The sequence below is a fragment of the Microtus ochrogaster genome, chromosome 5 (genome assembly GCF_000317375.1).
Source record: "Microtus ochrogaster isolate Prairie Vole_2 chromosome 5, MicOch1.0, whole genome shotgun sequence".
Taxonomy (NCBI): Eukaryota; Metazoa; Chordata; class Mammalia; order Rodentia; family Cricetidae; genus Microtus; species Microtus ochrogaster.
This window is the reverse complement of record NC_022012.1, coordinates 80279834-80296079: the sequence shown is the minus strand read 5'-3', so window position 1 is coordinate 80296079 and position 16246 is coordinate 80279834. Positions and strand designations below refer to the sequence as shown.

At 51.0% G+C, this 16246-nt stretch overlaps 1 protein-coding gene across 10 annotated transcripts in view; it reads right to left on the bottom strand.

Annotated features, from left to right (window-relative positions):
- Positions 1-16246, bottom strand: part of Cacna2d2 (calcium voltage-gated channel auxiliary subunit alpha2delta 2) — a 130357-nt gene that overhangs the window by 91372 nt on the left and 22739 nt on the right. For all 10 annotated transcript variants that reach the window (XR_003376962.1, XR_003376963.1, XM_026779501.1 and 7 more), the window contains exon 2: positions 13539-13620. Coding sequence is in view for 8 of the 10 variants with exons in the window: in XM_026779501.1 (XP_026635302.1) it covers positions 13539-13619 (81 nt within the window). In the remaining 2 variants the exon portion in view is untranslated. The remainder of the gene's footprint in view (positions 1-13538; positions 13621-16246) is intronic.

Sequence of the window (16246 nt, the reverse complement as noted above, 5' to 3'; positions counted from 1 at the left end):
CTCACAACCATTTATAACTCCTGTTCTCGGGGATCCCATGCCCTCCTCTGGCTTCCACAAGCACCAGGGACAGACGTAGACCATATACATACATGTGCATGAATCCCCATGCACATAATTTTAAGTGTTAAGGAAGGATGAGCTGAGGAGATGGCTCAGTGATTAAGAGCACTGGCTGCTCTTCCAGAGGACCTAAGTTCAGTTCCCAGCACTTACATGGCAGCTCACAACTGTCTGTAACTCCAGTTCCCAGGGATCTGACACCTTCACACAGACATACATGCAGGCAAAACACCAAAGCACATGAAATAAAAATATATAAAACTAAAAAAAAAAAAGATAAGGAAGGACAAACAAAGATACAATCCACCACAGACTAGAGGAGATTAAAGAAATATGGCGGCTAAATATAATGGACTGTCTTAAATGTGGTAAAAATGTAGTAAAACTTTGTGTTGCATCTCCTTCGGAGAGCAGTGCTACACTGGTTTCTCAGTTGACACGTGTACTACGGTTCTGCAAGGTATCTAGAAGAAACCGGGTAAGGGATCGGGGCATTTTTGTACGATCTCTTCAACTTCTCTGTGTGTTCTTTTTTTTTTTTCAAAATAAAAAGGTTTTCTAAAAAGGGACACCACTGAGAGTTAGCAGACACCGTGGCAACAATGAAACAAGAACAAGATGTTATTTTTAAAAAGGTGCAAAAAGACATCTTAGAAACTTAAAAGAAGGTGGTAAAATGTAAGACTTGATAGAAAGATTAGAATATAAAACCGAGAAATCGCCAGACAAAAGTACAGACATGGAAAACCAGAGAGGAGGAGGAATAGGAAGTGGGGGGGGAGAAAAGAAGGGGAGGGAGAGGTATCGGAGTTGAGAGTTCTCAAAAACAAAGTAATAAAAGGATAAAGAAAAGGAACGAGAGAAAGCAGAAAAAGAAAGCATTGAAGAAACTTTCCGAAGTGAAGGCCCTGAGCATGGAGTGGCAGGGTCCACTGCGGGCTGAAATAGAGTAAGTGTGGAATCGTTAAAACACTGGGCAGAGAGGGAAAATTTTATGTTTCTGGTTAAAAAACAAAACAAAACAAAACAGGTCACAGCCAATGGCTCAGGACTCTGGCTGCTTTGAAACTGTCTGTATCAGGAGAATGGAAGGAACCGCTTTAAAACATGGGCGGTAGGTGGTTTCCAGTGGACTCCAGCCCACCTCTGTTCCTGTGATGTGTGCAGGGCGGGAAGGCTGAGACCAGCAAGCCAAGAGCCAGGCTCCCATGAAGACTTCTCAGGAAGGCAAATGAAAACATTCTGTGTCAGACAAAGGAAAAAAAATCAAGATACCAAGAAAGAAGCAGCTACAGGACCCAGGAAAGAGGGGACATGTCCCAGAGAGGTGGAGACAGTCCCAGGGAAGATGCCCAAGCCCGGGAAGAGCCTGTCTTCACCGGAGCAAGCTGCAATGAATAGAACCTGGAAGTGTCAGCCTGAATGAGGAGGGTCAGGTAAAATGGCAGGCGCAAGTCTGAGGCAGAAGCAGTACAGGTCACAGGACACTCAGCAAATAAATTAACAAACAAAACCCTGACAGTTGTCACCTTTAGGAAACGAGTTTAAGAATTGTGTGTGCTATGATGTACGGTTCTCAACAGCACTTGTCAGGTCAGGACAAGGTCAGCAGTGAGTTCGAATCTAACTGCATCACAACAGGATGGCACTGGAGGAGCAGGGCCAGGACTGCCTGCCGTGGGAGGCCTGTTCTCATCTCTCACAGCGGGGCATCTGTGGATAATGCCTAAACCTGAACAACCATGCAGAGGCGACATAAGTATGTCATTCTGAGATATGGAGCTCGGAGAAGAGAAGTACCAGCCTCTGGGGAGTTGGGAATGCAGAGGGGGCTCCTCCGCTTACACAGCTTGCTGGTGTAACTGTTACTTTACACCAGGTGCCTTGTAATGCAGACTTAAAAACCCTGAATTTTGAAATCCATCCAGAAATGTAAGGGAGGTTGAGAAGGCAGAGAAGCGCAGGAAGGAAGAAGGACAAACAGCAGAGGCAGAGGTATCAGACTGGAGACTGTTTGACCCCGGCTCTAGCCGCAGGACATGGACGACGAAGCGGTAGAGCCTACCATTTTACTCGGTCTGAAAGTGAAGGCCACTCAAGGTTTTAATTCTCTGATCACAGGTACAGGTGACCAAAGACCAATTTGGTGTTTGTGACCTCTGTTCTGAGGTCCCTTCCTTACATTTTTTTCAAAGTGAGACTCAGAAAGGGATAGGAACCACTGGAGTGATCTGACAGATAAAGCCACCCATGCCAGGGGGCTGAGGAACAGTGCCAAGGAAGGCTGGAGACACTCCGGGTCTTTCACAATTGTTGGAGCTCATACCAAAGTCCAGGGGCCTCTCTCATCTGGACGGATAGGCAAGCCTGCCTGGGAGGGGCTTGGGAATGAGAGAGGCTGTCTGGAGTGTGGGACTGCGTAGGGCTGTCATTTGTTAACTCACAGCCCTTCGTGGAATACAAACTCCACGATGTATAGGGAATGCACAACACGCACAAATGTACAGGGGTGCCTCAACTCCATAGCCTCCTGCTCAAGGAATAGAGTGGAGCCCAGATCCTGGGACAGGAGGACCAGTATGTACTGTTCGGACTCAGGTCAAGTGCAGGCTCAGATGAGTGGTTTGGAAAAACTCAGAGCACTGAGTTCTTCAGACAGTGACATGCTGGACCCAAGCCCTCTGGGTGGGCTCAGTTCTCCCAGCAAACCATGTTTGTCAAAGGCGAGATGACAGACAGGACTCGTGACTCCTCCAGAGCCTCATCACTGTCCTAGCCTTTATAAGGCCTGGGGACCTCTGTGCCCTCAGATGCTTTGGTAGCACCACAGCCCCTCCACAAGGGCTGGTGCCCCAGAATGTTGACATTGCCCCAAACAGTAACCCTTTCACACCACATGTTCACTGGTGAGTGCCCCTGAGTCATCTCCTTGGCCAGATAGGACCTTTCAAAAAATTAATTGATTGTGATGTGTGCCTTTGTGTGTGTGTTCATTCATGTAAGGGAGTGCAAGTGCTTGTACGCCCTGACATATGTGTGGGAGTAAGAGGACAAGCCAGGCGTCAGTTCTCACCTCACGTCTTGTCCAAGCCACAGTGTCTTGTTCTTTACTGATGGGCATGCCAGGCTAGTTGGCCAGTGGTCTCCCCAGGATTCTCTTGCTCCTGCATTCACTCTCACTGAGGTCACACACCTACACTACTGTACCAGGCTTTGTGTGGGCTCCGAGAATTCAAACTCGGCTCTTTATGTTCGTCTTTACCCACTGAGGCATCTTCCCAGCCCCGGACCTTCCGTGGCTCCACCACAGGGTGTCCATAGAGGCCCTGCGGATGTGGGGGAGCAGAAGCCAATCTGAGGTGGGAGGTCTCATCTAATGAGGCAGCTCATTCAACTTCCTGGGAACTCCCCATCTGTCCCCCAACAAACTGTGGTCGGAGATGTAAACGTTGTGCAGGCTCCCAGGGGCCCCAACCAGAAATAGAAGCTGCCAGACCATCCGTGATGCAAAGCAGTGAGTTTTCAGGACCCAGTTTCCTGTCCGCCCCCCAAGCAGGCTCCAGACCTCGCAGCCTCCTTCCCACTGAGTGGTTCCTCCACCACTCAGCAATGGAGACAATTTACATAATGCATGGAATGTGAGCACAACAATGGCTGGGGAAGCAGATGCCCGTTAGTGGCTCCCTTAGTGGCTCCTAGGGAGGGGAAATACCCACTCCTTCCCGCTCCTACACGGGCTACCTCCTTCCTCCTGGAGTTGGCCTGTAAAGCTGCTGCGAAGCAGGGCCTTTAAGTGCTCAGCAGCTGCCAATAAGAGTCTGGAAAGGATGTCCCTGACCTGAGACATGTTCTGGAGCAACCTCAGAACAAAGCTACACACTGGAGGAAATTTCCAAAGTACTCAAGTTTGGAACACAAACCCAGCCACGCTCCTGGAGTCCACACCCCTGCTGGGCCCAGGCCCTGCACACTGATCCTAGAAGAGGCCGCTCCTACAGGCAAGAAGCTTTAGCTAGGCTGCCATGAAGCCAGGCTGCAGCTGCCCAGGAGGCGGTCACGTTCAAACACAAAGGCAACGAAAGAAGGGGGAGAATACATAAAAATTACTGGCATGGTAATTGCTTTTTATATAAATGTTCCTTTTAAAAGTTTTCCCCAGTGGTAAAGTCCCTCTTTAAAAAGAATAAATTCACTGCACACCGATTTATTCCACGCCTATAGATGGAGCATAATGAAAGCTCTTCCGTCAACACCTGATCAGGAGGCAAGTGTTGCCTCTTGACCCATCTACCTAGTCTGACTGCGCAATGATGCCGCAGAGTACCGAGGTGGGGCTGGGGGGTGGTCTTTGAGGAGTGAGGGCTGGAGTTAGCACTGAGCCCAGATTGTAGGAGTCTGGTGCAGAGCTCACCAGTGTCTCAGGAGCTGTGTCTGAATGGAAGATGCAGAGCAGATCCAACCACAGCGATGTTGCTAATAGGAAGGAGTGTGGGGCTGTAGTTACTGGGAAATGTGAGGGCCTTCATTTTGTAGGGACAGGATAGCGTAGGCATTAATGCAGAGAATATCAGTGTGTGGCTCTGAGAACTCCTGAAGAAGAGCCCAGCAGTGCCTGTAGATTAAATAAGTGCTCCCCATACGCATCCAAAGGCACAGAATCTATGCCCTTGGACCAGCCACCGCTCTATAGGGACAAGGTCCTAGGTGGCTTTACAGCCTGGCCTTTGTACTGAATTAAGGACATCAAGAACTGCCCTGCACAAGGTCCACGATCTCCACGGGGTGGTCACTTCATCCTGAGCATGACACACAACTGATGCTATCTGCCCCACGGCAGGAAAGCTGCACACAGTATTGGCAAATGACTCGGGGAAAGCATGTGTGTAATGTGTGCTTCTCATCCACAACTGAGATTTCTCAGCTTGGATAATGAATCGGTTAAGTAGTTCTCACCTGCTTAGGTGACAGAACTCTTGGCATCTGCCTCCTTCAGTCCCACCCTGCCCTTATGTACGCCTGCACACACTTCCGCAGGCAGCTCTCAGAGCCACACGCTGATCCATGTGTGCCCTCTTGCCTGGCCACACTTGCCACGAGGAATACATGCAGGTACGAGCACTCGCTTCCATAAACACACAAACACTCAGTTGTTCACGCCTCCCCTGCAGCGCTTGGGCACAGATGTGTCTGCAGTGTGAACACACATACTTGTACTCCCATACAGCAGCATGCATACTTTAACCTCTCTCCCATACACAACGGTCAGCCAGGTACCATTTCATATCAGTCTCAGCATGAAGCCACTGACTCGCAGTGAGTCACCAGGGCTAATGGCCTTCCTGGTTATTCCGGTGGATTCTGGCAGGCCTGGACACAATCCTGCCTTCTGGCCACAGTTTCTGTATTCCACATGATGAAATCACAACATTGGACCTCCCAGAGATTCCTGGAAGCCTATGTGCACAGTAAGGATGCAAAAGCTGATAGGAGTGGAAGTCTTAGACACCAAGGGCCTTGGCATTGACCTAGAGGGCTTCCTGGAAGAGGAGAACTATGATCTTGGTTTAAATCAGCAGAGGAGGAGAAGGTGAATGAGGAAGAAGAGCAAGTGGATTTGGATGAAGTCTAGTGAGGGAGGGGCACAGGGCAGCGGGGAGGCCCAAATGCCTAGGCAAAGCTTCTAGCTACCGCTACTCAGCGCTTCCACCTTAGCTGAGATTTTGCATCACCCCAGAATGGCCCGTACTCCCTAGCTTCATCCAAGTGCCAGTGTATCTGTGCAGCCAGCTCTTCTCCAGAGCACCTCTCCCCAGCCCGAGTCCTCTACTTCCTCACAGAAAGCAATCAGGGGCTCCTGAACGTAGATTTCAATCCAGCAGCCCCATACAGGCCTATCTCTCCCAGGGCAGCTAGCACTGACCTCACTTCCCCCACGGGGGCTGGATGGATGGTACCCAAGGCCTTGTGGGACAGTCAGAGCCCCAGTGCCTCCTTCTCAATCTTTAGATGTCTATCTTCGGTTATCCATCCACAGAACAGTCACTAGCTGGTCATCTGTTGTCACAGCCATGTGGTGCCTACATGCATAGCATATACTACAGCCATGGATGTGCATAGCCTGTTTCTTGTCCTGCTGTGAACCCTGAGGCTAGGCACCCAAGCTTAAGTGTCCATCATGTGCATATCCAGCCAAGGAGAGACAAGGACAGGGCCTTGAGTTCTACTCAGGATCTAGCTACTTTGGTCTCCTCCCCTATATGGTATAGGTCAGCTAGACTTCAGAATCACCAGCCCAAGGCTGGGAGAGAGGTAAGACCAAGGATGTGGCTCTGCCGCTTTCTCCAAACACGGCATCTCTTCCATACAGAGAGGACAGCTGTACTCAGGAAAGGCGGGGAGAGGACACCTCCATTTTCGGCCTGGTAGTGGGAAACGCTGCCTGTGCTGCCGCCCCTGGGGCCGGCTGTGGTTTGTCAAAACCAATTACTTCTCTGCCTCTGCCAAGCGCTTGGGGCTCCATGAATCTGAGTCAAGTGTCCCCATGGCTGCCACCGATTCAGCAATGGATAAGAATGGGGATGGGGAGGAATACAGAGTGGGTCAACTGTCCCCCATGGCCCGAGATGGAAACCCACTAGGCTCTCTATCCCATCCCCGTCTCCCTCCTGGATCGTCAGACCAGCCCCTGGCTGTAGACTCAGCAGTCCCAACACTCTTCAGAGATGGGTGTGGAAGCTGGAGGAGGAGAGCAGAGGCCCCAGCTATTTCCATAAGGACTGGGTCTTCACAGAAGCTGGACTCTTGCTGTCCTGCCACAAAGTCAGCTTCTCTGGGGATCTCAGAGGAGAGTCCATGTGTTCACTAGAACATCTTTTCCATGTATGTGTGCATTGAGAGGTGACTTGCTTTATGGATAGGCATTGGATTAGCATTCTTTATTAGATAGGCATCTCCAAATTCCTGAGACAACAGACCTAAGCGGCCTTCACTTCAGGGAAGTGCTGTCTGCCTGGAAAGGTTTTGCTCATGTCCTCCAACACTGCCCCTTCTTAAGGCAAGGAACCCCCAGCCAGATGACCCTGAAATCTCTGGAGCTTCCACTTAAGAACCCCCGATCCCAGCTGTGGCCTGACCCACCAACCTGCCCATTCCTGGGGCCAATACCGGGGAACAGTCCAGAGCTTGGTGGCTTTGTTCTGTCCCCGAGTTTATGATAGGCAAGCTGCCATACTCTTCACTCTTCTTAAAGGGCCTGAGGGGCAAGCATGTGACTTGCTGGCTAGGAGGATAAACCAAGGTCTCTTCCCTTAACCTCTGCCATCTCCTCCCCATGGTGTCTCTGCATTTGGCTCCCTGGACTTCTGGCCAAGAAAAGCACTACCCTCATTTGATCATAGATTCATAGATGCTATTTATTCCAGCCCTGCCCAAGCTTGGTGTCCTTTATGCCTTTCTCAGTAAAATGTCTCCAAAATATGTCATGATCAGCCAGGATGAGAAAACCAATTTTCAAAATCCTGGGTTGAGCTAAACAGAGACGACACCCTGATATTTGAATTTTTAAAAAACCTGTGACCAACCCTTAGAACTGCAATCAATTTGTTCTGGAGATACGGAATGGAGACACCCATGCTTACAGGGCTCCTTTTCCTGGCAGAAGAGCTCTGATGTGCATGCTTCTGTAGCCAACACCTTTCTTCTTCTGCTCCCCTGAGGCTCCTACATCTCCCATGAAGACAGAACTGCTTGGATCTCCATATCACAAATGGGGGTAGAAGCTCAAACAGGCAGGAGGGCATGCCCCAGGTCCAACGCTGAAAGTCCAGCCCTGTCATTCCCAACCACATTATCTTTCAATTGCTGCCCAAGGCATAAGCTCTAAGACCCCAGCTCCACCTCAGTGTGAGCCAGGGCAGATTCTGTCTTCAGAAGACACAGACTGCAAACATGTCGTTCCTATTCCAAGCTGTTCCTCGTGTCCTCGAGATGACCTTGGATGCACCCCATAGTGACCTCTTGTCAAGTTAGAAGCCAGAGGCCTCTCTCCCTATGCTTGTATCTGGTAGTGGGTCCCATCTATCGATATTCTTCTAGACCCTTCTATGTCTGTGGACTCCCAGAAACCTTAGCAGCACCTTCTGAGGAGATTCCAAAATCCCACAAGCCATCTAGCAAGGACCTCTGCCTCAGCTTTCCTCAGCTGAGACTCCAGGGGTGAAGAGCAGGCATGTGTTTGTGCCCAGACCCCTTCTGGGTTTTTCTATCACTGTATCTCCACCCGCTGAAGTCGTTCGGAAACAACACTCTCATGCTCCCAGACGGAAGTAAGAGGAGAGGGTTGGGGCTGAGAAAGGCTCTAGTGCCAGTCAACCGCAGCAGCCTGGCAGGAGCTGCCAGCGTTAGGGCGTCTAAGGCTGTTGGTGCTCGAGGCATGGATACTACTTAGGGAAGGTGTCCCTCCACTGTACTTCCTGCAATGTCTCTCTGATGTGCTGTGTGAAAGGGTGGGAGACCTTAGCCTGGCTGGCCCATAGGCAGCAGTTCCTTCCATAGATAAAACAGCTTTTAGAAAAACTCCTCAAAAAAATGGAAATTTTCTCCATTAAGTCTCATTGGAGAGTGTGTATCTCAGGGCGGAGCAGAAGAGCAGCAACCACCTCCCGCCAACACTGCGTAACCTCACTCAGGAAAGCGTGCTCCAGACGTCGTGGTGTCTGTGGGGGACGTGTGTTGTCACTCAAAGACAGGCAAGGAAAGGGAAAAGGTAGGGAGTAGGCTAGGCTGAGAACAGGGTACAAAAAGGGGGTCCAGACAGGGCTCGGCCAGGCTCTGCTGCACCCGCCTCTCTGTAACCAATTATGCTCAAGCGGCGGCCTCATCACGTTTCCGACGCCCTCCCAGGAGCCCCCCCTCAGCCCCATGCATCCCCGCTGGGTGCCAAGCAAGAGGACCATATGGAGGGAATAATAAGACAATTAACTTTCCATTAAAGAATAATATATGTGGGTTTTTAGGGAGGCAAGCGACAGCAATCCCTACCCAGCGGCATATTTCACACCCGAGCCCCTTGCCACCTCCCCCACTACAAGGCACCCCGCGTCACCATCATCTGCACCAGGGGAGAGGAGGGTGTCGCTGGGCCCCCAAAGGAGGGAGGCGGCTGGATGGAGGGGTGGGGCCGCATGATAAGCAAGTGCAGAGAAGCCGATTCTGAGGTGGGGGTGCAGTAAGCCCGGAAGGATCTGGGAGGGAGTTGGTGGGGTTCTCTCATCATCCCCCAGCAGACTCAGTGCACTGCATCCCTAAAGAGCTGCTTGCTGCCTGTCTTTCAAAGGCACACACAAATCAGTGTGTGGACCAGGGGTCACAACCGCTGCCTTTGCCTGGTCCTTTTGGGACCACTTCCAACCCCTGGCACGTCCCCTCACCCAAGCCTCTTCTTCTGCCCCTCTATGGTTCTGGTGCTCCATGCCATTTTAGGGCACTGTTAACCTTGCCTTGGATGCCCAATATACACTTTCCTCAAACGGGAACAGAAGCATTTTCAGCAAATACTAAAGCCAGTGTGTAAGTTTGCAGAGGTGAGCTGGGGAGGAGATGGTGGGACAGAGACATTTCTCAAAGGCACCTACAGAGAACGGTAGATGTTTCCGGACTTTGGTCCATGCTGATAGCCAGCTCCAGATGTGGCATGCTACAAATATTATGTACACATTCCTGAGTGCTGAGCTGACGAGCAGGAGGAATAGCGGGGGAAGACAAGACGGACAGGACTGGCAGTGGCGCTGGTTTAGAAATACTATTTTTGGTCCTCATAAAAGGTTGAGGAGCCACAGACTCCATGGGCCCGAATCACCCTGACTGGACGATGTCAGTTGGGGGGACCCAGAAGAGACTGGGACTGGGAATTTCTGAACCTGCTTCTGTGGACATAGCTTGGGGAGCTGCTCACTGTGCGGTTCCATTGCCTGGACACCTGCTCATGGTTGGCCTGTCTGAGCTCTGGGATTGGCTGTTGGGGATGACTGACCAGGACCTTGGGTTTCCCTCCTTCACAACAAGTCTGTGAGGAAACCCAGTGGCACATAGGTCGGCTAAGACAGTCATGAAAGAGGAGGCATTTAAGATAGAATCAGGGCAACAGGCATTTCCGGCCTGACCAGCAAGTGAGATCCATAGAGTTTGACATGGGCAGTATGATTCCAGAAGATAGGCTGAGATGCTCATGGCATCTCAGGTCCCTGCTTCCAGCCAGCCTTGTCAACAGTTTCCTCCCACTCTTAGCAGAAGGTCCTCTCCCCTATAAGCGAGCATCTTACCTATCCCAGGGCTGGTACACCCGATGACTGTCCCACGCCCGAGGATAGTCTCTACTGCCTTGCTTTTCACAAGGTCCCCAGAGCTCTTCTCCTTGTACCCTGCCACCCATTCGGAAGTGGGAATGTACCTGCCCTAGGCTTCGAAGAGGAGAGGATCTGCCCTTCTCCTCATCCTCCCCTTGCACCCCCAAGCAACTGATGAATTATTCATCTTGATATCCTCATTATGCAAATGAGCTCTGAGCCCAAGCATATGTTCTCTACTCTCCCCCTAGCATGGGGACAATATGGTGCTGATGGGGGAGGGTAGAGAAGGGGCTCAGGAGACCTCCCTCAGTCCCATGGGCTGTAGAGGAGGCGGAATGTTTAGGGTCCACACTTTCATGGACAACACAAGGAAAAATTGGCAAGGGCTGGGGTGGGGCTATAGTGTCCAAGGAAGCGTAGCTCAGGGCTATCTGGCTAACCTAAGGAGGAAGAGATGACATGTTAGCAGCAGACCAGGTACTGGCCTGGGGATGAGACAGGGTCTTCATACACAGCTTCCTTGCCACGGTCTGCCATGGTTTCTAACTTATAAATGGGCCATAGTCTGCCCCCAGCCATGCCCCATGGGGTTGTGATAGGTCGGGAGGAGGAAAATGCCAAGGCAAGGAAAACTCTCCCAAATGCCACTGTCTGCAGTTTCTGCTCTCTTGCAGCTGCCAGCCCTTGAGGCTCCAAGCTACTGGGGGTGGGGCAGCCTCTAGGAGTAGGGAAGGCAAGGAGTGGAGCCATGAAAGAGGCTCAGAAGCCTGAGGAGGGGCCACCCCAGTGGGGGCCTAGGCTGGCAGGTTGGCAGCATTAGTGAGAGGGCCAATGATAGCACTGGTCACAGCTCTGCACCAACCATCCTGACCCACCAGGACAAACACAAGGAGGACACACCAGTCCTTGCCCGTGCATTGGAGGGAGGGAGAGGGTATGAGGATCTGGGTCAGATGTGAACAGTGGAGCAGGTAGGGAGTCCACTGGCTAGATCATTCTAGCTCCTTCCGCTAGACCCGTACACCTGTCCCCTCCCCCGTGGACACATCTCAGCCAAATAGTCAGTGCCAAGAAGCAGTCCCAGAGCTGTCAGCAGGAAGAGGCTGAGGAAGCAGGTGAGAAAAACTGGACAAGAACAGAGCCTCTGAGAGCTGGCAGCCGTGGGCAGCGGAGGGGCTGCCAAGAGTAAGGGACGCTGGGTCAGCATTTCCTTGCCCACCTGCCATACGAAGCACAGCCCTGCCCAGGTTCCCACAGCCACACGCATCCTCTGTGTGCCCAGGAGGAGAAAAACAGCCAGAGGCTGGGCTAGAGCAGGAGGCAGAGCCCCAGCTCTGCCACAAGCCAGCTGTGGCAGCTTGTTCACTGGTAAAAGGGCCTGGAATTACCCACACGCCACCCAAAGGGAGAGAAAATTTCCTAGGAGAGAAAATGAAGAAAATCCTAATGATTTCTGGACAGGGGGGCAGGGTAAAATTGGCTTGTCCATTGCCACCCTACTCCTCATCTTCCAGGCAACCCCCCCCCAGTGAAAAAGGGCTAACAGGGGGATCCAGGTCTCCCCAAGGTGCATATGACAGGTTTGCTATCAAATTCCATGTCTGGTCCTTACCATCCAGGAAGCTCACCCATCCAGACAGATCCACATCTCATGCATATAGCGTACATTATTTTTTCATAGATGAATGTTCGTTCTGAGTCGCTCATAAATATGAAATCCTGGAGGGCTCTTAACTGGCATTAGATATACGCAGATGTACTAATGCCCCATAGAAAACTTGGAAAAGCATGCGCTACAGATTCCAGGGGCTACCATTCCTCCATTAACCTACAAGGTTGCACTTGGCAGTGCCCACTTATAGCCTGGTTAGTGCAGAATGCTATTCCTGAGCCTAAATTGACTCCCGTTCCGGAACAGCTTTTCCCATAGTGCTTTCTCTGGAAGCTCTGGCGGCTTCCAAGTGCAGCTGAGTCATTGAGAGTTCACAGGAAGAGTAGGATGGGGGCTACTGCAGTTCAAGCCCAGCACCAGAAAAGGGAGTTCTATAGGCCTGAGCGATCTCAGGAAGAATGCTGAGCAAGCTAGCAGCTCAGACCTTCAGACCTGGATGCCCTCCTCACCATGCCACCCCCTCATTAGCCACCTCTGCTTAACATCATTTGTGCCAGGGGTCCTACATCCATAAGAATGTAAATAAACTCACTCCAAGTTAACTGAGCCTGAAAAGGGGCTGAGGATGATCCTACAGTCCCTGCCTACATCTCCTAGCCCTGGCACTGGCCAAGAGGGATGACAGAAATACTAATTACCAAACCCTAGGCCTAGACTCAACCCCCAGTAGTAACTGTTTTCTCTGCTGTCCCCAGGCCAACGATGGGAAGGAGAGCCCCGTTATTCCTCTGCTTGATTCTGGCCAGGACTTCCCCATAAAGACCAAACTGAAGAGACACCCTCCTATTAGAGCCTCACACCCATTGCTGTAAGAGCTCCGCTCTCAGAGCCTCCACATTCCTCACAGAGAGCTCAAGCCTGTAGCCTGATGGCAGCACATTTTGCAGCCTTCTGGGGGTGACGGATGGCCAGCTCGTCACATCACTATTTCAAACATTAACATAATCTCCCAGGATGAATATGGTCACCGGCGCCTAATCAATCACCCCTCCCGCACCTTGATCCCTCATCTCGACACTTAACCAAGCTTGCCAAGACTATAGTGCCTGGAATACCAGCCTCCCACCCTCTTCTCTGGGTCCTGCTTGGCTTGGCCATCCTATTTACTTGCTGATGAGACTCTTGGCTTCTGCACACCCTGTAGCTATGGCCCCTAAAGGGCCTGAGCTCCCGCACAAGGCACTGCCTCAAATGCCTTGAAGAGTTCACCCACATTGAAAACTGACAAGTCCCAACACCCTCCCAGGCACAAGGTTCATCAGAATGGGCCACCATCCCAACAGGTTCCTGGAAAAAGTCAGACTGAGACCTCACGGCGTCACTACTTGAGATCCACTATGGCTCCCTATACCAGGACTTCAACAATGTCACCTCCTCCTCACCCCCTCATTTCTCCCTCATTTCCTCATTCCTGCTGGGAAAAAGGTCCCGGATGAAAATCAAGTACACCAGCTTACCTCTCGGAGCTGCTGCACGCCTCCAAAAATCCGCATTACACCATCAATCTCCTGCTCCAGGCGCCGGGCCCAGTGCTGCATCCTGCATCCAGGAGAGAAAGAGATGTCAGGAGCTGCAGCTGCAACAGCCCATTCCTGGCCACCCAGGGGAACCGGGGCAGCTACTCACTCAACTCAATTTTCACCAGAGAAGGAGCAGACACAAGGAGCCAGAGTGAGCCTGTGATTTTTCCCTTTGATGTCTGGTCTGGTGGCCTAGGCTTTCCTCACACTGACTTGCAGCCAGGGAGGAGAGAAGAGGGCATTGTGGATGCGCTGAGGGAGTTCAGCAGTTTGGAAGAAGCCTACAGAGAGACTATTGTTCACTAGAAAGACCAGTCCTTGATGTAGCTCCAGTTCTGAACATGGAGACTTCTGGACACCAGGGAGGTCAGAGACCCGAGAAAGCCAGCTGAGGTTTGAGGAAAGGGATGGGACCTGCTGTCATCCCCAATCCATCATGTAAACAGGAAGAGGTGGAGGAACCCACTTTCCTGGGCTTCATCTGAGCAGAAGACACAGAGAGCTTTCAACTCAGAGGCCCTTGTCTTCCTACTTTCCTGTCGGAGATGCTTATAGAGACCCAAGGTTGGATATCAATCATGAGCCCAACCAGGGCTCCAGTACAGATCATCCAACTCCTTTCTGGAGGTCTGGCGAACCCCTGAACTGTAAGCCTACGTAATAGGCCGCCTGTATTCTGGTACCACCGTATGATCATTTAAATCCCCCCCAGCTTCCTCTTCTGGAAAGTGGAGATAATTCGGGGTCATCTCTTAGAATGGCACAAAAAAAACATAAGAGTAGGTGAGCCAAGGATGCTATATTCTCCGTGAGTGGACAAGATGAACAGGTGTGCATAACATCCTGTATTCTCAGCCCTGCATCCATTTAAGCAAGCTGTAGAAAAGGCTCTTCCAAGACAGCCCATAAGGGACCCACCACAGAGATGTAAGAGGCCAGGAGTTCAGAGAGCACAATGGAGTAGGGAAATGTCAGGAAACTTCTCAGGGCCCCCAACACCCTTCACAGGGCCAATAACATCCCCTGGTGTCATCTAGGGCCAGGTCTCTCTTCTGGCTCCTTGTCCCACATTCCTTCTCAGGCCTGTGCTAGGGGGTTGGGCTCATGCCATTGTGTGTGCCCGGGTCGGTTGGCATGGGAACTCAGAGCAGGAGGCGGGCAGATCACTAATTGCAATTTGCCAAGCTGAATGTCAGGACCGTGATGGAAAAAAAAAATCAACATCAAAAGAAAGAGGTATTAGCTTCAGCTTGTTGTGGGCTGAGCTACTGCCTGACTCCCCATCTCTGTTCCCCACCATAGAGCAAAGTCTAACCTCGAGTCTGGGCAGAGGCCAGGCTGTAAGCCTCAGCGGCCAGGCCGCAGAGGGAAGAGTACTGCTCTCTGCCTGACCCCCATGCACCAGCACCGAGGCTCTGGCCCTGATGGCACATGGACGCCGTAGCAGGTGGCTCTTTTGTGATCCTGTGACTACAGAACCTGGGGGCTAACAATGGAGAGAATCTCACTCTGGCAGGCCTGTATCTGGACAGAATGGGCAGAGTCAAGGACCTGATCTTAGAAGACATCCATTGGCTCTACCCTGACCCTAAACCTGACTTCAGCCTTCATTGGTTTAGGGGACAAGATACCAGTCATAACCCTTCCTGTGTGAATATACAGAAGGGCACCCACTATCTCCTAAGTACACAGTACCACCGTGTCATGTGCTTTCTGGCTTCAATCTTCAGAGGCAAACAAAATCCCCAAGCCACAGATGAGGAAGTTGAGGGTTAAAACGGGGTGTTTAGTGACCTATCATCCAGGAATGGGAGGACTTATTGTGGAACTTGCCAGAATCGCAAGAACTGACCCTCAAGGGTCAACCATGTGCGTCTCCTTCCAACTCAGTATACCACCTTCAGTGCTTGAACCAGCCACAGCGGGAACATTTACACCATAGAAATGGGCAGATGTTAGAAATCACAGCACCACTATCACCCCCAGCAGCAAACTGATAAGCATTTTAAAACGCTTCAACAATTTCATACAACATATTCTGGTCATATTTACCCCCTCCACCTTTTTCCAGGTCTATCCTTACCTCCCAACTTTATGACTTCTATTTATTTGCTTATTATTTATTTATAGATCAGTTCTTTCTATGTCACTTTAGTCAGCTCTCTGTGTAGACCAGGCTGGCCCCGACTCACCTGCTTCTACTTTCCTAGGATTGGAATTAAAGTTGTGTGACACCACGCCTAGGTCCTCTTTTCTCTTCTTCATGTATTTGTAAATAATCCACAGAGTCCCGTATGTGCTGCCCACATACCCACAGGTGGGGGCCATCCACTGCAGTGTGATCAAACTTCCTGGGATCATACCGCTAAAGAAAACCACTTCTCCCTCCCCCAGAAGCTATCAGTTGCTAATAGCTGGTAATATTTACCAATTCACCAATGATTCCACCTGGGTATGGCCTCTTTGCTAGTATGCATATAGACCCTTGCTTCTGGAATCTCACAGACAAGTAAAAGGCACTAAATTGGAAAACTAGGCATGGATCGCAAGTTTTTACTTTGCTCAGACAATACATTATTAGTATAGTCACCATCATTTCATGTAAAGAGGCTATATTTCTTTTCTTTCTTCCTTTCTCTCTCTCT